Source organism: Denticeps clupeoides, chromosome 10 (assembly GCF_900700375.1).
Source record: "Denticeps clupeoides chromosome 10, fDenClu1.1, whole genome shotgun sequence".
NCBI lineage: Eukaryota > Metazoa > Chordata > Actinopteri > Clupeiformes > Denticipitidae > Denticeps > Denticeps clupeoides.
In genome coordinates this window covers 1798753-1819236 of record NC_041716.1, presented here as the reverse complement: position 1 = coordinate 1819236, position 20484 = coordinate 1798753, and the positions used below count along the sequence as shown (strand labels likewise).

Sequence of the window (20484 nt, the reverse complement as noted above, 5' to 3'; positions counted from 1 at the left end):
TCGGGGTTTCACTGGTGCTGATGGAATATTGGATGGGTTAAATCCAATTTCGCATGATGCAGAGAGAGAGAATTGCTCAGAGATATAAATAGTGTGCAATAAGGATAACGTTCAGTCGGGGCAATCGCCACTTGCTCCTGTCTTGTTTTTTGTTAATATTAAAATAATGGCCTGACGTGCATCATGTGACTTATGCTAGATTTGTGTGTGTGTGTCTATAGTATTTCATATTAAAAATCAATAAAAAGTGTTTTGTTTTATGTGTTCAGTGGCAATTAAGCTTGTTTACATGTTCTCCAACAAACAGACCTCAAAGAGTTTTGAATATTTTGCTAGATTATTTGCATATTTTACATAATAAAATAAGGATTAAGAGGGCTGTCTCGTGAAAACGTTACAATGCAGGGGTGGGACAACTGCGTCCCGTGGGCCGCGTTCTGCCCGCTGAAGATTGGTACAGAGTTGAAATTAAGTCGTAGTTACAATGGCTTTCATCTGATCTCGTCCTGTAATGCCTGGCATTCCACCAGGTGGCGCAGACGCATCCGAAGATCTTTGCACGATGCCGACGGGTTTGTATGGCCAGGTATGACCCGGTATGGCCGGGTTTGTATGGCCAGGTTTGTATGGCCCTCCGACTAGCAAGAAAGGTGCAAAAATGGTGAGGAGGTAGCATGGCAGAAACTGACCCGAGCCTCTGGCAACGAGAGCAATGTCTGGGGCAACGATGGTAGTAGTCTAGTGGGTAACACACTCGTCTATGAACCAGAAGACCCAGGTTCAAATCCCACTTACTACCATCGTGTCCCTGAGCAAGACACTTAACCCTAAGTTGCTCCAGGGGGGGACTGTCCCTGTAACTATTGACTGTAAGTCGCTCTAGGTAAAGGGCGTCTGATAAATGCTGTAAATGTAAATCATAGTACATGTATAAACGGCATATTCTTGATAAGGTAAAAGAGCCGTGTGATGCGCACATTTGAATAATGTCACACGTGTCCAGCTCATGCTCAGAGCCAGGATGAGGCTGGCTGGCTCTGGCACCATTCCTCACCTACACAAAACTGCGTTTAACCCCCCATGTAACACACATCTCATTGTGCACCATTCCCCGAAGTGAAGGCTGAGGAGCAACACAGTTCCCACTACAGATGCATGTAAATATTAACACTGTAATACTTTATTTTGTCTTCGTGTCTGATATGTCTGCACATGGTGCTGACCCGGCACGTCTGACAAAGTTTAAAAGTAAATGTGGCCCCTGAGCTTAAAGGTTTGCCCGCCCCTGAGTTATGGGATGGTCCGTTTGATGAGGGGTGGGCTGGGGGCTGGGCTGGGGGCTGATATCGTTCAAAATCCTCGCCCCTCCTACCCAACAGTCGCCACAAGTCAGGTTGGACAGGAAAGGGCCACAGTGCGCCTTCGTTCCCATCCTTGGTGGAACTTCTCTCTCGTCTACGGTCTGCAGTATGGCCGGTGCAACAGTCCACGGGCCGGACGCCACTAAAATGGGGGTCGGCCGGGCCATTGCTGTCCTGACTTCTGGAGGAGATGCACAAGGTAAGGTGGAGGTCAGAAATGGCCCTAGCGGAAGTGCTCCTGAACAATTGCAAATGATGCAGGACCTGGAGCCCTTTGAGTAGAACTCCAGTTGCAAACTGTGGCAGCCGCTTGCGTGTTGAGAGGACTTTGGAGGGAAAGCCGCAATCGGTGCATGAACAGTTACGCGTCTGGTCATCGGAATATATTATTGCATCTGTCGCTTCGCTCAAACACTACGTGCACTCATAACCTTTAGCTGTCAGCCTTTATATCCCTCCGTCCGTGGCCTCTCCGTCATTTACTCCTTTTTGGGGCTAATTTTAGAGGCGCTGACCTTTTTGCGGAATGACACACAGTGTCGTGGGCGAAGGGTCGGTGGCCACAGCTGTTCAGTGTTGAAACTGGAGACGCTTGGAGCCACCGTGCAACACAACACAGCGCTGACTCCTTGGCCTTTTATTTGAGACGATCGAAAATATTGCAGGGCAGACGTGCACCGTTTACCGCGGCTGAACAAATGTTCCACACCACGCCACGTGACCACCAGGCAATAATCGCCACACGACATTTACATTTACATTTACAGCATTTATCAGAGGCCCTTGTCCAGAGCGACTTACAATCAGTAGTTACAGGGACAGTCCCCCCCCCCTGGAGACACTCAGGGTTAAGTGTCTTGCTCAGGGACACGATGGTAGTAAGTGGGATTTGAACCTGGGTCTTCTGATTCAAAGGCGAGTGTGTTACCCGCTAGGCTACTACCACCTTTTTCCCCGCAGGTATGAACGCAGCTGTTAGGGCCACCGTCAGAGTTGGTCTTTACACCGGCGCTAGGGTCTTCTTCGTGCACGAGGTACATTTGCACCAACGAACTGGTTATTGAATTGTAAAACTGTCGGATGGAATGAATGAAAAGTGTGCTGCTACTGGCAGGGCTACCAGGGGCTGGTCGATGGCGGTGAGAATATACGCCTAGCAACCTGGGAGAGCGTGTCCATGATGCTGCAACTGGTAGGAACCCCCCCCCCCCAAGAAACACAATTCCACTGTAATTTCAACTCTTTCCATACACCGAATGTGCAACTGTGTTGATTGATCGGTTTTCAGGGTGGAACTGTGATTGGTAGTGCCCGCTGCCAGGATTTCCGGGCCAGAGAAGGGCGTTTGAAGGCCGCCTGCAACATGGTGAAGCTGGGGATCACCAATCTCTGCGTAATCGGAGGAGACGGCAGCTTGACTGGTGCCAATCAGTTCCGCAGCGAGTGGAGTGGGCTGCTGGCGGACCTGGTCAAAGCTGGTGAGGTTCATGACCTGAACACCAGTAAGACTTGACTTGTGAGGTCCCATGAAGGTTCCAAAGCAGGAACAGTCAAGAATGAGGAAGCAGTAAAAGAACATTTAAAATGATGTTAATGTGATTTTCCTGCAAATGTAATTACATTTTGGGATCTTTTTGTGGTTGTCCATGTTCACCCGTTTGCAGGTAAGGTCACTGGTGAGCAAGCCAAGGCCTCTTCTCACCTCAACATCGTGGGCATGGTGGGCTCCATCGATAACGACTTCTGTGGAACTGACATGACCATCGGCACGGACTCCGCCCTCCACCGCATCATGGAGATTGTGGACTGCATCACCACCACGGCTCAAAGGTGTGAAACAGTCCTGAGGACGCCTCCTGTGGCTGAAGTTCACTCGTATAAAAAGAGAGTCAACAGGGTTTCTTATGTCACTTGTAAACTGTGGTGGTAGAATAATTTATTTTTTAAAAGGTTCTTGATTCGCCGTTTTTCCAGAATCTCATCTTCACACTCCTAATCTTTCCAACAGCCATCAGAGGGCTTTCATCCTGGAGGTGATGGGCAGACATTGTGGGTAAGTGGGTGCTTTCCAATTTCCCAATTGAATCTGACATCACAGTCTTTGGAGACCACCAGGGGGCGATATAGAAAAATCTTTAGACCTTGTATGCTAAATGGCCTTAATCACACTGATTATTGAGAATTTGCAAAAAGATAAAGGTTTCTCGTTATGATCTAGACTAGGTGTCTTCAGGCTAAGAAGAGCACATTTGTGTGTTTGTGTGTGGTTCAGGTATCTGGCTCTGGTCTCGGCTCTCGCTTGTGGAGCCGACTGGGTGTTTATTCCGGAGATGCCCCCAGATGAATCCTGGGAGGAGCACTTGTGCAGGAGGATGGTGGATGTATGTGCTCTAAAAGCCGCTGGCTGCCCAAATCGGTATGGTGCCTAATGGCGGTTACGGTGTGATTCAACGTAACTTCTCCTCAACCCTCAGACAAGAAGCAGGGGGTCTCGTCTGAACATCATCATTGTCGCTGAGGGCGCCATGGACAGGCACGGAAAGCCCATCTCCAGCGAGAAGATCAAAGAAGTACGATCCTCCCTCCATTTCAAGGTTGTACACGTATTCCTTTCTCCTGAAACAAGATTCGTTCCCGTCTTGTCCCCAGCTGGTGACAAAACGTCTCGGCTACGACACGCGCACCACCATCCTGGGACACGTGCAGAGAGGCGGCACGCCGTCCGCGTTCGACAGAATCTTGGTGGGTGCGTCTTCGTCTCCCTGCCTCCACCGTCGCTTTTCCTTCCCGCCTCTGCCTGACGGTGTGTGTCGGCGTGGCCGTGTGTGTTTTCACAGGCCAGCAGGATGGGTGTTGAAGCTGTGATGGCTCTCCTGGAGGCCACGCCTGACACCCCAGCCTGCGTCGTCACCCTGTCTGGAAACCAGGCTGTCAGGCTGCCCCTTATGGAGTGTGTGCAAGTGGTGAGGCAGCGCTTCTCTCTGCATCTGTCCCTCTGTGAGAGACAGGGGTCACAGGAACGGGGCCGGTGTGGACATCTCCCCGATTAAAGTAGCTCCATATTAAATCCCCCCTGACATGGGGGGGAAATCTGTAGCAATAGTCTCCGTGCACCAAATACGCCTTAAAATCCGGCCTTTTCTCATCAAAGCAAAAACTGACCGACTGAAATGATCATCAAGCTGCTTCCTCGTGAAGAACTACCACACAGACACACCCATGCTGAGTTTAACACAGTGTGATTTCCTCTAAAATTAAGCACAAAAAAAAAAAAAGTAAAGGGTAAGTGACGTGACAAAATCAACAACAACATGTATTTCTTATATAGCCCATAATCACATACAGTACGTCTCAATGGGCCCTACAGTTGACACCCAACACACTTGACCCTTCTGCACACAAGGAAAAACAAAAAAACTCTAGGAGAGAGAAAAAAGAAAGGTAGAAACGTTGGGAAGGAGAGGGACCCTCTTCCAGGGTAGAGTGGGCCTGCAAGTGGTGTCAGTGCAGGGCTAGTGATGGTTTGTCCAATAAGAAAAAAATTAGTCCTACAGTTGGAGGTGGAGTCCAGTGTCATGGTGTCATGGTGGACATTATGTGTCCATTATGATGTTACTGGTCCATTTGAAAATCCCTGAAGCTTTAGTTGTTATGGTGGACAACTAAAGTGGACAGTGGACAGATATTAGTCATGGATGTTTACAGAAAAGGCGACTTGTTCTCACTCGACTACGCAAAAATGAAAAGAAGCCTGCAACAGCGGCAAAAAAGATCCCTCGATCCGGCCCAAGACACCGGAGTTTAGATTCTGCTTAAGAGCCCGGCAGACCTGAATGGAATCGGATGCATTTCAGCAGAATGCATGATGTTAATTCTCTTCTGCATCACCGTTTAGACGAAGGACGTGACCACGGCCATGGCAGAAGGCAGGTTTGATGATGCCATCAAACTTCGGGGCAAGTATGTCCACGGACGAATGCATGTTCCTCTGCATGTTGAGGTGTGGAAATAAAAGGCGTGGTTGGGGGCTGATGACGCCTTGCCGTTGACAGGAGCTTTGAGAACAACTGGAACACGTATAAGATGCTGGCGCACGTCCACCTGCCGGATGTGAAAGTAAGGGGCCGAGCACAGATCGCGTTCGGAAAATAGCTCCCGAGGCGATGGCGTTAACCCCACCCCTTCCCGCAGAGCAACATCAACATCGCCATCCTGAACGTGGGCGCCCCCTGTGCGGGCATGAACGCCGCTGTGCGCTCCGCCGTGAGGATCGGCATCCTTCAGGGCCACAACATGCTGGCCGTGCACGACGGCTTCGAAGGCCTCGCCCAAGGACAGGTAGGACGGGGGGAATGGGGGGCTTGCGGGCGTGGCAGAAATTCAGTGTTTGTCACCTTTCAGATTGAACCGATGATCTGGACGTCCGTCGGGGGCTGGACAGGGAAAGGCGGCTCGGTGTTGGGAACCAAGAGGTGTGGCTGTTGCAGCGTATTATTATTGCCATTATTAACGCTCCGCGTCGGACACTGATCGACTCTGTGTGTCCCTACGAAGGTCCCTTCCTGGGAAATTCATGGAGGAGATAAGCCTTAACATTGCCAAGTTCAACATCCATGCCCTGGTTATAATCGGCGGTTTTGAGGTAAGGTCCGGCCCAACACACCGTAGGGTGGTAGTAGCCTAGCGGGTAACACACTCGCCTGTGAACCAGGAGACCCAGGTTCAAATCCCACTTACTACCATTGTGTCCCTGAGCAAGACACTTAACCCTGAGTGTCTCCAGGGGGGACTGTCCCTGTAACTACTGATTGTAAGTCGCTCTGGATAAGGGCGTCTGGTAAATGCCGTAAATGTAAATGTAAACACGCTCGACTCGTGCAGCTCGCGTCAGTCCACGCTTCTGTTCTGCGCGCAGGCCTTCGTCGGGGGACTGGAGATGGTGCAGGGCAGGCAGAAGTATGAGGAGCTGTGCATCCCCATGGTGGTCATCCCCGCCACCGTCTCCAACAACGTCCCAGGATCAGACTTCAGCATTGGCGCCGACACGGCCCTGAACACCATAACCACAGTCGGTGATTTTCACAACACTTTTTGTCACGTTTTCGCATCCCTTACCGACACTAACGCGGCGTGCCCTGCACCCGACAGACATGTGACAGGATTAAGCAGTCGGCCGCGGGTACGAAGCGCCGCGTGTTCATTATTGAGACCATGGGGGGCTACTGCGGCTACCTGGCCACCATGGCGGGCCTGGCGGCGGGAGCCGACGCCGCGTACGTCTACGAGGACAAATTCGGTATTCATGACCTGGAGGTGAGCAGAGCAGAGTGCAGATCAATCGGTAGGCCAGCGCCTACAGATCCGAGACTGACCTCGGCCTGTCCCATTGTCCTCCCGTAACAGACAAACGTGGAGCATCTTGTGGAAAAGATGAAGACCTCCGTGAAAAGGGGGCTAATTCTCAGGTGACCGGTCCCCTTATTTCACCAAAGAACGCGGCGTGTTCACAGCGGTGTGTAACCCGTACTTCCTTCACACAGGAACGAGAGATGCAACGAGAACTACACCACCGACTTCATCTTCAACCTGTATTCTGAGGAAGGAAAGGGGGTCTTTGACTGCAGAAAGAATATCCTGGGCCACATGCAACAGGTCCGTTGTCATTGGACGACCCCAAAAAACTTTGTCATAGAATTTTATGCCTTTTCATTCCAATATGGAGCACTTTCTGTTGTCTCCTGCTCGTCTAATTTTAATATCTGGATTTAGGGAGGGGCACCCACGCCCTTTGACAGGAACTTTGCCACCAAAATGGGAGCTAAGTCTGTTCTGTGGCTGACTGAGAAAGTGAGAGAGTGCTACAGACATGGTGAGAGGCAGCGGCATGAAAACAGACACCCTAACGAACCACAAACCATCACATGGTCCGGGCATAGCTCCTGATCGGCTCCTAAAGCCAGAACTGACATTCTAGAACGCCCTACAGCCTCCAGGCCCGACCTCGTCTCTGATTTCCGCTCTGCGATGCTTCTGCAGGTCGCATCTTTGCCAACATTGCAGACTCGGCCTGCGTGCTGGGCATGGGCAAGAGGGGTCTGGTGTTCCAGTCGCTTGAGGGACTGAAAGAGCAGGTTGACTTTGAGTGAGTTGTCTTCTCTCTCCCAACTTCCATGAAAAAAGTTTCCCGGTAATATACAAGAGTGTGTAATATACTATGTGATTTTGGCCTACTGCTTGCAGACATAATAAGAAGCTTCTTTACAGGCCATGTTGGCACAAGTTCCCCCTTTCGATAAAAATGGGACTAAACCAGCACATACTCCAACCACAGCGTCCTCTAGTGACAAGCACATGTCACAGTTCCGAAAGTCATGGATCCTTTCCTTTATGAGTTGATAAAATTCTACTGTTTTTTCTACACTCCAGGCACCGCATCCCAAAGACTCAGTGGTGGCTGAAGCTCAGGCCGATCTTGAAGATTCTGGCCAAGTACAAGGTGGAGCTAGACACGACTGAACATGCTCACATGGAGCACCTCATCAGGAAGCAGGGTCTAGTCTCCAAGACCGCTCCTTCCTAACAAGTGCAGGGGATTGCTGACGTTTAGTATGTAACAGCATTACAACATGGTGTTGGGTTTGAACCTCATTGCAGTTGCTGTAATTCATTTGTATGTGTATACATTTGTATGAATGTATAAGCTTTTCCCTGCCAAAAATAGTCTACAAATTGTAATTAAAACGTATCTTTTGCCTTATTTAAGCCGTGAAGTCTCTGAATGATTTCAGTCACTTTAGTATTGTAGCAAGTACATTACAAATGCACAGAAATTTTAAGTCAAATTTCATTTTGATTGCTGTAAAATTATGACCTTTTTGCATGGTAGTTCTCAGTGCCGATTAATAAAAAAAAACGGTATTCAGAATGCTGTCTGGTTTTATTTTGCATTAATAAGGGTGGGTGGTATGCAAATGATGCAATGCGTGCTGTGGACACATTGGTTTCAAACAACGAAACCTGGCAGTGGATGAATAAATAAATCGAATTTTTCCAGCAGAATCGTTTGCACCTTCCACCTGCACATGATGAGAGGGGCTAAAAAAAGTGTCCCATCTGATTGCAATCGAATACATTTTAGGGGTTTTTTTTGTGCGTGAAAAAGGTTCAGTGAAAATGATCAACTAATTAATCTAACGAATGATGCACATTTAAGCCAAATAGCTTCAGTACGTCCTCTATCGGTAAATATTGGAAAAACGTTGCAATCGTCTCTCTTTCATGGGGAAAATAGCGGAATTCTATCAGTGTCTTTCAAAATAGTCTGAACAAAATACGTCTTACGGAGCCCAGTTTTATTTCTCGTCGAATGCGCTCAAAAGTTGGCAAAAGTTGGTCACGGCGGGTGAAAATGTGAATATGAAGTTTGAAGCGAGAATGTTCCGTTGTTGGGGACTTTTTTTTTTCTCCTGCAGCGGACGTACCGGGAACCGGAAGTAGCGTCGGCGCGCCAGAGGGCACCGGGAGGTCGCGGTGGCAGTCGGGACGGCGGCGGACCGTATTAATGTCTGCCTGCTCGTCGGAGAGGTGCGCGTCCCCTGTGCCCGCTTCGGTCGCCCAGCTCGGCCCCGACTCCAGCCCAGGTCCCGGAGAGGGAGCTCCAGAAGCCGCATCGGTGCTCTGAGCGCGTCGGGCTCGGCCCGTTCTCGCCGAACCGCTCGCCTGCGCCCGTCTTTCTGTCGATGTGTGCGGACTAGCCGACGCGGCTAACGCGTTAGCTCCCACCGTTTGGCTAGCGAGCTGGCTAGCCCGTTAGCTTCCTAAGCCGAGGTATCTCGTTTCGGACCGATCTCCGCCGGACCCTCGCCGCGCTTTTACCCGATCGCTGGTGAGCCGAGGGGCGGGGAGGGAGGTGGTGACACGGAGGAGGGGAGCGCCAGGAGCGGCCGATGAATTCGGACCAGGGCGGAGAGCCGCAGCTGCAGGAGGAGGCTGAGCCGGGATCCGAAAGCCGCGGGGAGGACGAGGCGGCGCCCGGGGCCGGGGAAGAATCGAGCGTCATGGTGAGTGCGGGGCCTTGCTCCTCTTTTTTTTACCCGCCTGGGTGCACCTCGCTCCGGCGTCCGCCGGCTTTACTACACACTGCGGTCTGTTGACAGGCGCGCCGCGGGGCGGACGGCGCCCGGGAGGCCGGGTCTGCCTCGTCGGTCTTGCGGCTTAGCAGCCGAGCGGCTCCCGGCGGTCGCCGCGATTACAGATTATGGCGCCGCTGCCACGGACGGTTTAATTCATTCAACTCCCGTTAAACTCACACGCGTACGTTGTAAATGGAAGACGAGACGGCATAGCGGTGCGGTACAGTCGAGGCCTGCGGGGACAGACAGACAGACAGGCGCTGTCACACACGGCCCACGTGTTTTATTTTACTGATCCCCTCTCTCTCTTTAATGCATTAACCGTGACCACGCATGCATGGACGTCTGGTCGTTTATGCCGAGTCCCTCCGATCAATGACAGACGTTTTAGTCCCATACCTCCAGGAGAAGAAAAAAAAAAATCAAGCTGTAAATAATTGAGTGGATGGCTCATCTCTCTCTCTTTCTTCTCTCTGTTTTTTTTTTTTTTTTTTTTTTTTTTTTTAGAGGATTTCCAGAAATGAAAGGTGGTGGTCTGGTCCGTACCTCCCGTTTTAGGACCCCCATTAACCCATCAGCTACTCAGCCGTTATGCTGTTGTGTGCGTTTTTACTCCTGATTGTAATATAAACCTATTTTTAATCAGCCGGTCCGATAGTGGAGGATGACTGTTACGATCTTGATTGAGGCGTGGATTTAAATGTAAAAAAAAAAAAAAAAAGCCCCTTGTTTACACGTGGAGGGGCTTTTTAATGTGGTGCATTTATGGAATTTAATAAGGTTCTTGTGCTGCTTCCCGGCCCCGAGCAAAACACCCTAAGCCTGTAAATTACACCGCTCTCCGATGCCTGTCATAAGATCCTGATTTCTGTTTATTACGACCTGTCCCTATGGCTCTAGCGATTACTCCACAACATTGATTATTGCAGCTTTTTTTTTTTTTTTTTTTTTATGGAAACTTAAAGCAGAACCTGTATGGGGTGTTGATGTGAGCTAGAGAGGTTTTATAAAAGCTAACAAATGTGATTTCCATGTACTTTTAACTGTGTTTTAAACATTCACTGGCTTCTCGTTTGTTCAAAAATAACTTGTATTAACTTGTATTTTCAAGTAATTTTTTTTTCAGCCATCACATGAAGGCATGTGACTGCTTTGGATAAAAGCATCTGCCAAGTAAAGTAAAGGCAAGGTAGTCAAAAAAAGACAAATGAATTAACTTGTTCCACCTCAATGACCTTAAAGTGTTTGACACAGAAACTTAGAGGTTGTGCGGTGGGATCATTTGCATCCTAGTATTTATTCTATTCGGTCTTAACATGGTCATACGCGTTTCTGATGGGTCTTCACGTCCTTTGAATTAGTTTGGTCGAGCTCTTCTTGGCCCAATGGCGGACGGCGGCGCGGATCTCGGCGGTTGAGGACGGAGGCGGAGTTCCGCTTCAAGGTTGCCAGGGTCGCGGTTTCCCTGCCAACGCGCTATGTTCCTAATATAGGGCTGTTCGTTTAAACAATTTACGGTTTTACGTTCTACACTGGGTCTAGATTAATATCAACACTTTCCAGGTGAAAAATGTTATTTTATTCCCGCCCCTTTTTTGCGTACTGTAGATGTTTACACATGAATCTATTAATTCACGTTCACAGCTAACTGCGACCGCGTCCTTGGCTTTGTCCGGTTACAACGGTAATGCGGTTCCTTCCCAGATTTTCTCTCTCTAGCCAACCAAGTTCGACTTTGTGTGAGGTTAAGGGGTTTTAATGCTGTTTTATAAAGCGGCGATGGCGCCGTTGTGAAATGAGGAGCGACACCTGGCAACACCGGGTCCACAGTTCACCGGGAATGGTTGAGTTGAAGGTCGTGACAGCGTGTGGAGTCCGACTGGCCGGTTCCCCGCTCCGCTCGGCTCCGCCGCTCTCGTCCCTTTAAAAGAAAAGGGGGGGAAAAACCCCAACCAAAGTTCGCAGACGTTCGTCGCGACGCGGGAATGCTTTTATTCCTCGAGGTAAGAGTCCGCCGGCCGGCTAATTAGCAGGCTAGCGAAGTACGCCGACGACGCGCGGGGACCATGTGTGACATGCTAACCGCTAAGATGCTAGCACAGGCGAGGCCGCACAAGTTGAGCTATTCGTCAAATAAAGCCGTGCTTTTCAAGTGCTGCTGAATTCGAGGGGCCCGTGTGCGGTGTGGTTTCTTTGTTTTATTTACTTCGTAAAGCGTGGAGCACTTGCACACGTTTTCGCCGTTCAACACGTGGTTTTAACTACACAACTATGGAGATGTTTCGGTTGTATTTTACTTTAACGATGCGATAAGTAGCCACCTCATTAACGGGCATATTGATTTTTAACTTTTTAAAGAACAATGCAAGGACTAATGATTTTGCGTTGTTTCTAATTTCCAAAGGTGTTACCAAAAATGTCCTCCTTAGTTGTAGAAATGCGTGAACACATACACCTATTTGTTGCAGGTGACCTCCAAGGGAGCAGGCTTGAACCCGAACGCCAAGGTGTGGCAGGAGATGCCGGCCGTGCAGGGCGAGGCTCCCGCGGACTGCACAGAAGGCTCCCCGTGGTCCCAGGCCAGCCTCACTGAGGGTGCGGGAATACTTTTTTTATTATTATTTTATTTTTCAATTTGCTGTAACCCGTGGACCTTTGTCTTGGTTCCCTGCTTCGTGAGCCTCCCTTAATCTTTGGACGTTCCTGCCTGTAGGGTATCCAGAGTCCTCGTCGTGTAAAGCCTACACAGCATTTGCTGACCTTGATGTTGGCAGCTCCTCTGCCGCCGCGGAGGGTGCAGTGAACGGTATGGATCCTCCTGATCTCCATTATCCAGGCTGCGAGCCCACTGCAGGAAATGGTACGTCACATGATGCACCACTGCTCAGATCATGCGTCCGCTGTTATAAAAACGTGGTTTTATTGTACTCTGTTATGCGAGTAACTCGTTTGGTCTGCACGTTATTTTTCCAGTGGATTGTAAGGTGTCAGAAGAGCAGCCCCTCTCTGCTGAGAGCTTGCGCGAGTCTCTGAAGAAGGAGCTGGAGTTCTGCTTTTCCAGGTGAGTGTCAGGGCTGATTGCATTCAGGTCACTGGCATGGCTGCAGTTATAAACAAATGAATAAGTATCAATTTTACAACTTCCGGTCTGTAGTACTTATGCAAAAAGCAGCAAATTGCACAGAAAGAATGTCTCGGCCCTCTTGGTCAGGTGATGAGAAAATTAATGCTGAGGACATGAAACGGAGGCCCTGTGTGGGGTTTTTTTTTTTTTTTTTTTTTTTTTTTAATGAACCAGTCTCTTTTCCCCTCGTATTTCCGGGCTTTTAAAAATATGTACTTGTCGGAATGGGCCTGGTACAACAGCCACGGCAGGTATTACACCCCAATGACTTATCAAGTCGGTTATCAGAGTTTATAAAACGCCTGTCTGAGACGCTAAAGTAAGCTATTTTTAAGTTTTCTCATTTTTATTTATGTTCTATCGTTTACTGGTTTACATTGGAGTATTATATTTGCCACCGTATTCAGAAGGTTTCCGGTTCGCATCCAGATACGCCGAGGTGCCACTGAGCAAAGTACCATCACCACACACTGCTCCCCGGGCGCCTGTCATGGCTGCCGACTGCTCGCTAAGGGTGATGGTTAAAGGCAGCGGACCCATTTCATTGTGTCACCGTGTGCTGTGCTGCAGTGTTTCACCAAGACTATCACAGTCACTTTACTTCAAGTAATAGGTGGCGGCTAGTTAAACTAGTGACTAGTTAAAAGGATGGATTCTGAACACGCCTACCAGGCCCAGGGACTCGAATTACTGGAAATATAGGCTTATACGGGTTCAAGTCTGAATATCCAGAGAATTTATCATTTATGTGGCTACCTTTTTAAAAACTTATGGACCGTGCTTGACTATGATGATCAGAGTTATTATATATCAGGCTGTTTATATATGTAATCCCAGGGGACACAAGGTTGCGTGCATCAGCCCTGGTTATGATAATATTTGTTTTTGTTCATCCCTTTATTTTTTTATTTATTTTTTTTTTAATCCCCCACCATTTGTGCATCACAGAGAGAATCTGTCCAAGGACCTGTATCTCATGTCTCAGATGGACAGCGACCAGTTTGTCCCCATTTGGACCATTGCTAGCATGGAGGGGATAAAGGTCCTAACCACTGACATGGACCTCATTTTGGACGTGTTGAGATGTGAGTACACTGAGCAAGATTGGGGGGGGCAATTCTCTGCAAAATGCGACTAAGAGTTATTTATAATTATTGTTATTATTTGGTGAACTAATTGGTTTTGACAAGTGAGACTAGTTTTCTGTGACCCGTGCATCACATGGCATAACTTTAAAGTAACTTTTTTTGTCTGCATAATCTCCCATGCATCACACAGTCGTTTTGTAGTTGTTTGGTGGTGGTAGTAGCCTGGTCAGTAATGAATCAGTAGACCCAGGTTCAAACCCCACTTACTACCATTGTGTCCCAGAGTGACTGTCCCTGTCACTACTGATTTTTAAGATTCTCTGGATAAGGGCGTCTGATAAATGTGAACTCTAATGTCTGGTCTTCTGCATTTAGCCTCACCTATGGTACAAGTTGATGAGAAAGGGGAGAAGGTCCGACCCAACCACAAACGCTGCACCATCATCTTGAGGGAGGTTCCGGAGTCGACGCCAGTAGAGGTGCGGTGGGGAAAAACCTTGTAGACACGAGGAAGATAAAGATTCTTTTTAATCGTGCTGATTTGTAACATTGCTGTTTTTTTGCCTACAGGAAGTGGAGGCTCTCTTTAAGAATGACAACTGTCCCAAAGTGATCAGTGTTGAGTTTGCACACAACAATAACTGGTACATTACATTCCAATCGGACACGGATGCCCAGCAGGTTGGTCTTCGCTAAGTGCCGGGTGTAATAATATTTGGTCTTGGCTGTCTGATAATTTAACACATTTTAATTTTTCCTCTTTAGGCATACAAATATTTAAGGGAAGAAGTGAAAACATTTCAGGGAAAACCAATCATGGTGAGGCGGTCTCTTTAAATTATGCGATGTCTTAATTTTTTATTTATTTGTTTTTTTTAAATCGGCCAATAATTCGCTGAAAGCAGACCAGCTCTAATTTTTCCAACTCTTTTACCCCAGGCCAGAATAAAAGCTAACAACACATTCTTCGCGAAGAACGGCTACCGCAGCTTGGACTGCAGCATGTATTCCCAGCAGAGCCAGACTCAGTCCCAGTACAGCACCCCCCTCTTCATGCAGCATGTGTACAGCCCGCAACAGCAGTACCTGCACTACAACATTGTACAGCCCACGTGGACCCCATCTCCCACGCCGTATTTCGAGACCCCACTGGTAAAAACGTGTGACGTTATGTATGATTCTTTGAACAGAAGCATGGACTGCATGTGACGTTCTGGGAAAAGGTGCCATTTTGACTCATTGCTGTCTGCCGTTACTGCAGGCCCCATTTCCAAACAGTGGTTTCGTGAATGGGTTTGGATCGCCGGCGCACTATAAACCCGGCACCAACTCCCTCGGCCTCGGTCGCCCCTTCAGCCGAAACCGGTATGCTTGTTCTTGTATTTGCATGATTTAATTTCCTTCTAAAACTGCTTTCATATTTGCCATTACAGTGTCCTGATGGATTTTTTATAAGAACAGGACTCCTAGTCAGGGTTCCCACGGGTCAGGGGATTTCAGTGAAATGCATTTCCAGACAGGGAATTCCCAGGGAATTGTCAATAGCAACTAGTGCAGTTGCAAAAAACCTGATGTGTATTTACCATGTGTATGGTAAATGTGTGGTAAATGGCTTGAAAATAAAGACGTTAATGCAGTTCTGAATTTTTATAACCACTTTAAATCCCCTTTTCTTCTCAAACATTACATTGGACGTTTCTTTATATGGGAGGTCAGGGAATGTTTGTAAAGTCTGGGGTGGGAACCCTAAATGTCTCTTAATTATGCAAAAATATTTCTGTGTGTGACTACACAATACGAAATAATAAGTGTCCTTAAACGTACTACACTGTTCAGACCTGCTGTTAAGCTGCTAAAGTAAACAACGCTGCCCTTCAGCCGACCGATAACTTACTTCATGGTGTTCTTGCTGTCCCCACAGTGTCCCACTCTATTCCAGAAAGAATGTAATAAATGCCTTCAGGTATTTCACCTCTGAAACTCTCACCAATCTTATTACTACACCCATGCTGCGAATCGTGACTAAACCATTACCGGGCTTCCGCCTGTTCCTTCTGCTTCATCTCACATCTCCCCATCCGTAACCATTTTGATTGACCGAATCAAAACGGCATTCTGATTTTTTTTTTTTTTTTTGCGCAATCACTATATGTTTTGCTGCGGTGTTTGAGGTTGGGACGTGCTGAGACTGAAAACGTAACGCAGCGTTAGTTTTCTCACCATGGCGGCCTCTTGGGATATATTTCTCCGAACAGGTCTCTCCCTTTCCCCCCATCAAAACTAACCGGCCATTATCCCCTGTGTCCGTTTATCCATCAGTTTTGAATATATTTTTAACATTTTGTTCTTCATCAGTACCCACTGTTTGGGAATTGAGGGGAAATGTGCATTTCAAATGGAGGGTAAAATGCAGCAGTCCTTTACCAAAAACCCCTCTTCAGACATCATTGCTCATTCATCTATTCTTTACTGACTTGTTTGTTTGCACTGCATGTTCCGCGTATCATTTGGTTCAGTTGAAGTGCAAATGGTTAAACAAAAAAAAGTAATAATAAATTTTTTTTTTTTTTTTTTAATCCGTTTTTGTTTGAATAGGAACCACGTGAAGCCTCAGACAAAGACCGATGGTTCCCCTTCTCCTGTGGCCCCGGTCTCGCTGGTGGACGGACTGTCCGGCCTGCGTAGCCCCCAGCCCCCCCTCAGCAGCGGCCACGTGCTGGGCACCGCGGAGCTGAGCCCCTCCTTCGCCCACCTCTCTTCCTCGGACCCCTCGGATGACTCTGGCATGGCCAACCGTGGCAGGTAGTTGACTTGCCCTCAGCTCATCTACGTGCATTCGCCTCCATAAGGTCTGGTCTAATGATGAGAGCTTGAAGCGCATAGAGGGACTTCTGGTTGGGCGGTGAAGGGCTTTTGTCTTTCCTTGCTTTCCTCTTCTTCTCCTCCTCTCCTCTCTCCCCTCCCTACAAAAGCCCCAATCCTCCCATGTCCAGACCCAATGAGCGGTAAGATTATGAGATCTGAAGGCCAGACCAACAGGAACGCGATGCTTTACCGACAGGATTAGGAAAGTTTTCAACCCTTGTTTGCTGGTGTCTTACAGGAGGAGTACATACAGAGGGTCTCGCCGGAGGAGAGAGGATGAGCGTTCTACGGTAAGTCATGTTTGGTTTTTGCACGGTTTCTTTGGGCTGGAATTCAGTTTGTGGCTTAATCAGGAGAGACTAAAAGAAGTTTGCTGAAATCAACGTATCAGATCAAAACCACATCCCTGTTATTAGAAATGCATTGAGTGCAAAGATTCACTGCAGGGTGCATCACAGAAACAAATTAGCCGATGGTAGTGCACCTCTCTACTTACTACTGTACTCAAGGCGGAATATCAAGAGGAGAAATTCATATCCAATAGTAGCCTAGTGGGTAACAAACTCGCCTGTGAACCAGCAGACCCAGGTTCAAACCCCACTTACAACCATCGTGTCCCTGAGCAAGACACTTTACCCTGAGTGTCTCCGGGGGGGACTGTCCCTGTAATTACTGATTGTAAGTCACTCTGGATATGGGCGTCTGGTAAATGCTGTAAATGAAAATGTACAATGCAGGGGTGGCCATACTCCATTTTAACTCTACATTAGGGGTCTGAATGGCCACAAAGGTGACACTATGGTAGCACGATTGTGGTATTTGTGCCACAGTAAAATATTACTATTATTATTGGTTGTATTTTATGCTACAACTATTTTGATAGTTGGCTGGTCACAAACTATAATCGATTAGTTATTGACTAGTCTGATTATGAATTTGCACTTGCGGTATATATTGATTTTACTACTGAACCACCGTTATAGTTGATAGCTTATCATGTTTGAGGACTACACCTTATTTCTGTTTCTGACAAATAGACGCAGTTATGTTTGGAAGCTGCGGTATAATATTATTTTTGCATGTCTTAAAAATGCAGAAATTACTGTCTTAACACCCCATGGCTCTTTAATTGCTCCCCCATCAGAGACCACCTCTCACCGAAGTCAAAGCACCGCCTCCAAAATTCGACCTTGCTGCATCCAACTTCCCTCCTTTGCCAGGTTGCGTGGTCAGCACGCAAGGCGAGCTGGTGCTGGAGAACCGCATGTCTGACGTTGTGAGGGGGCTGAGCAGAGACAAAGTACGTTATGGAGTGTATTACTTTGTATTCATGAATGTTAGTGGACATTAACAACTGCAGATTTGATCATATTACATGCATCCTCCTCCCCTGCAGCAGCAGCAGCAGCAGCAACAGGCTGATTCTAGCAAAGATGTGACTGCCAGTCCTGCACCTGTTCTGGACGAAGCCATCAGCACTTCCAGGCCTCCACAGTCCACAGGGAAAATAACCACTAATCTCCCGGAGCCTCACACCCCCAGGTAAGGACTTATTCAAGTGACAGGAGGCGGAGTTTCTCACCTTCTCAGTTCAAAAATAAAAAGTGGTCCTCACCAAAAAAAAAAAAAAAAAAAACATGCTTTACCTGTTTCATTTTTTAACAGCATCACAAACCACCCGGAGAAGAAATTGGAGAAGGCCGAGACTCCCGGCCATAAAGAGGTGCAAGCCGCCCCTGGCCCTTCTGTGCCTGCTCCGCCTCCTCAAACGCAGGCAGGAACTGCACCCAAGCTTCACCCCAACATCACCTCTGCTGCACCTCAGACAAGCCCCGCCCTCGCTGCCAGTAGCCCTGCTGTGGTATGATGCATTCATTCTGTTCGAATGAAAACTGCATGTCTGAAAACAAATGGGCAATAGAAAAATGTGGGGGGGGGGTTAAAAATTGGGCAATGCCCAGGTCGCCTGGAAATGACTGCCAAATAATACAAAGTGAACATATTGGTAATATGAGTACAGATAATGAGTGTTAACATTGACACGGGCTAAAAAGTAGCAGAAATTTGGAAACATTTATCAAGTAATATATTACTTAAGGTGAAATAAAATTAATATTGTATTTTAGAACAGAATCTGGTCCTCTCAATGTATGCAGGGGGAAAAAAAGTTGACGTCCCCGATGCTGTCTAGTTTGATTTAAGACCTTTTAAGGTTTCAAATCTTAAATTTGGCTTCCTTAAACCTGCAGAGTCCCTGTCTGTTTTTTTCTTTACTGTCAAAAAATATTTTAGCATGCATGAATAATCAAATTGCATTTGTTTTTAAATTTAATTGATTGTATTCCATGTCTATGAGGATACATATAAGTTTCTTGGAATTTCTCACAGTGTCGTGTAGATTCCACCACTCCCACGACGTGTTACACTGGTGAAGCGACAATAGGATCTGATTCCGGTCAGAGAATCAGGAGCCTGGAGGCCAGCTTATCAATTATCTTATTTATTAACGAAGTATTTGTGTGTGTGTGTGTGTGTGTGTGTGTGTGTGTGTGTGTGTGTGTGTGTGTGGTCTACAAGAAACAGAGAAAGCATACATAAGCAAACACTCCACAGAACATGATATGATGCACAACACTGATTAATAACACTGCTTACAGTAATCTAACATGAAACAGACAATACAATCCTACATAAGCAGCTAACCAGCACTAGAACATTTTACCTAGAATATAAATATAGGCAGCTAAAACACAGGAAAATTATTGCACCCCGTTAGCTTAGCGCTAATAGCAGGCGGAAATTAGCATAAGAATTAAATAATTCCCAAACATTACAAACTCTCTCTCTCTGCATATAAAACAGTATGAAAGGATAAACAAATCGAACACACGAGTGTGAACAACACTCCTCAGTACTTACTTTCAGTCATGAACGCACACATTTACATGTGAAAAATAAGCGTGGCTCATTAGGTGTCACACTCTAACCGGACCAGATAGAAACAACGAACCAAATCTGGTTCCGCCCAAAGTCTTTCTGACACACAGTATTAATTAAATTAACTGATTTTATAAGTGTAAGGTAAGTAAAAAAATTCCCTGAAACATGGGTAATTTATTGCAATAACCTTTTGATCTTCCGCTTATCTTCCACCCTCAACCTGCAGGAGCCTCGCAAGCTGAGCTATGCCGAGGTGTGCCAGCGTCCCCCGAAAGATCCTCCACCCCCTGCAGCTAACACCAGTCCCACCACGCAGCCCCTGCGCGAGCTTCGCGTCAACAAGGCAGAAGAGCCGGCCTCGGGCCCCCACAGCCAGGGAGACAAGCACGAGCGGCACCAGGAGCGAGGGGCCGAGTTTAAAACACGAGAGGGCCGACCCCCCCGCGACGGCGCTGGCTTCTATCGCAACAACGGCCCACCGAGAGCCGGTCCAGGGGGCCTTAAGCTCCGGGAACAGCAGAGACGCCCGCCCTTCGGCAGGCGCAGCTCCCCGCAAGGGCCTAGAAATACGGGCAAAGAGCAGAACATCCCTCCCGTATCGCCAAAGTAGAGACACTTTCAAATAATATCCAATACAGATGTATGAAAAATCGCTCATCACTCAAGATGCTTAATTTTATTTATGTGTATATATATATGTATGTATAAAATTAAGCATCTTTTATATATGTATGATATATATATATATATATATAAGATATTAAAAGCAACAACCTAAATGGTAGCCACCTCTTCTGCCTGGGGCATGTCTTGAAGAAAAGTCATAGACTGGGGTACCCTGTTCCCGGACAGATTGGCATGATTTCAAAAAGATGAGAAAATATATAGATATATATATGTATGTTGCTGCAGGGCAAAATAAAGGGATTCATCAAATAGGAAAAATCCCTTTTCTAAGCTTCTGGTGTTAAAAA

At 47.4% G+C, this 20484-nt stretch overlaps 2 protein-coding genes across 2 annotated transcripts; both read left to right on the top strand.

The window, feature by feature from the left end:
- The first annotated feature begins 1376 nt into the window (after positions 1-1376).
- LOC114798200 (ATP-dependent 6-phosphofructokinase, muscle type-like) lies at positions 1377-8286 on the top strand. Its single transcript, XM_028993697.1, has 22 exons — positions 1377-1560; positions 2322-2395; positions 2476-2553; positions 2650-2839; positions 3026-3191; positions 3370-3414; positions 3634-3742; positions 3836-3931; positions 4011-4103; positions 4199-4324; positions 5257-5321; positions 5414-5477; positions 5553-5699; positions 5763-5833; positions 5916-6003; positions 6277-6429; positions 6510-6674; positions 6765-6826; positions 6902-7013; positions 7131-7230; positions 7398-7503; positions 7788-8286. Exons 1-22 carry the CDS (start codon positions 1470-1472, stop codon positions 7939-7941), a joined length of 2355 nt encoding a protein of 784 aa, XP_028849530.1. The 5' UTR covers positions 1377-1469; the 3' UTR covers positions 7942-8286.
- A 1021-nt stretch (positions 8287-9307) lies between these two features.
- larp4aa (La ribonucleoprotein 4Aa) lies at positions 9308-20144 on the top strand. The gene is made up of 16 exons (XM_028993350.1): positions 9308-9421; positions 11962-12088; positions 12207-12353; positions 12467-12554; positions 13566-13702; positions 14081-14184; positions 14276-14386; positions 14471-14524; positions 14645-14857; positions 14967-15070; positions 16301-16507; positions 16809-16860; positions 17715-17870; positions 17967-18112; positions 18236-18431; positions 19737-20144. The coding sequence occupies exons 1-16, from the start codon at positions 9308-9310 to the stop codon at positions 20118-20120; spliced, it is 2340 nt and encodes a 779-aa protein (XP_028849183.1). The 3' UTR covers positions 20121-20144.
- Positions 20145-20484: the final 340 nt, after the last annotated feature.

Coding starts and splice junctions, on each gene's coding strand:
- LOC114798200 (XM_028993697.1), top strand. CDS start 1,470: ATGGCCGGTGCAACAGTCCACGGGCCGGACGCCACTAAAATGGGGGTC. Junction 3,415..3,633: donor GTGATGGGCAGACATTGTGG/GTAAGTGGGTGC, acceptor TGTGTGGTTCAG/GTATCTGGCTCTGGTCTCGG. Junction 6,430..6,509: donor CCCTGAACACCATAACCACA/GTCGGTGATTTT, acceptor TGCACCCGACAG/ACATGTGACAGGATTAAGCA.
- larp4aa (XM_028993350.1), top strand. CDS start 9,308: ATGAATTCGGACCAGGGCGGAGAGCCGCAGCTGCAGGAGGAGGCTGAG. Junction 13,703..14,080: donor CATTTTGGACGTGTTGAGAT/GTGAGTACACTG, acceptor TTCTGCATTTAG/CCTCACCTATGGTACAAGTT. Junction 16,861..17,714: donor GAGAGGATGAGCGTTCTACG/GTAAGTCATGTT, acceptor CTCCCCCATCAG/AGACCACCTCTCACCGAAGT.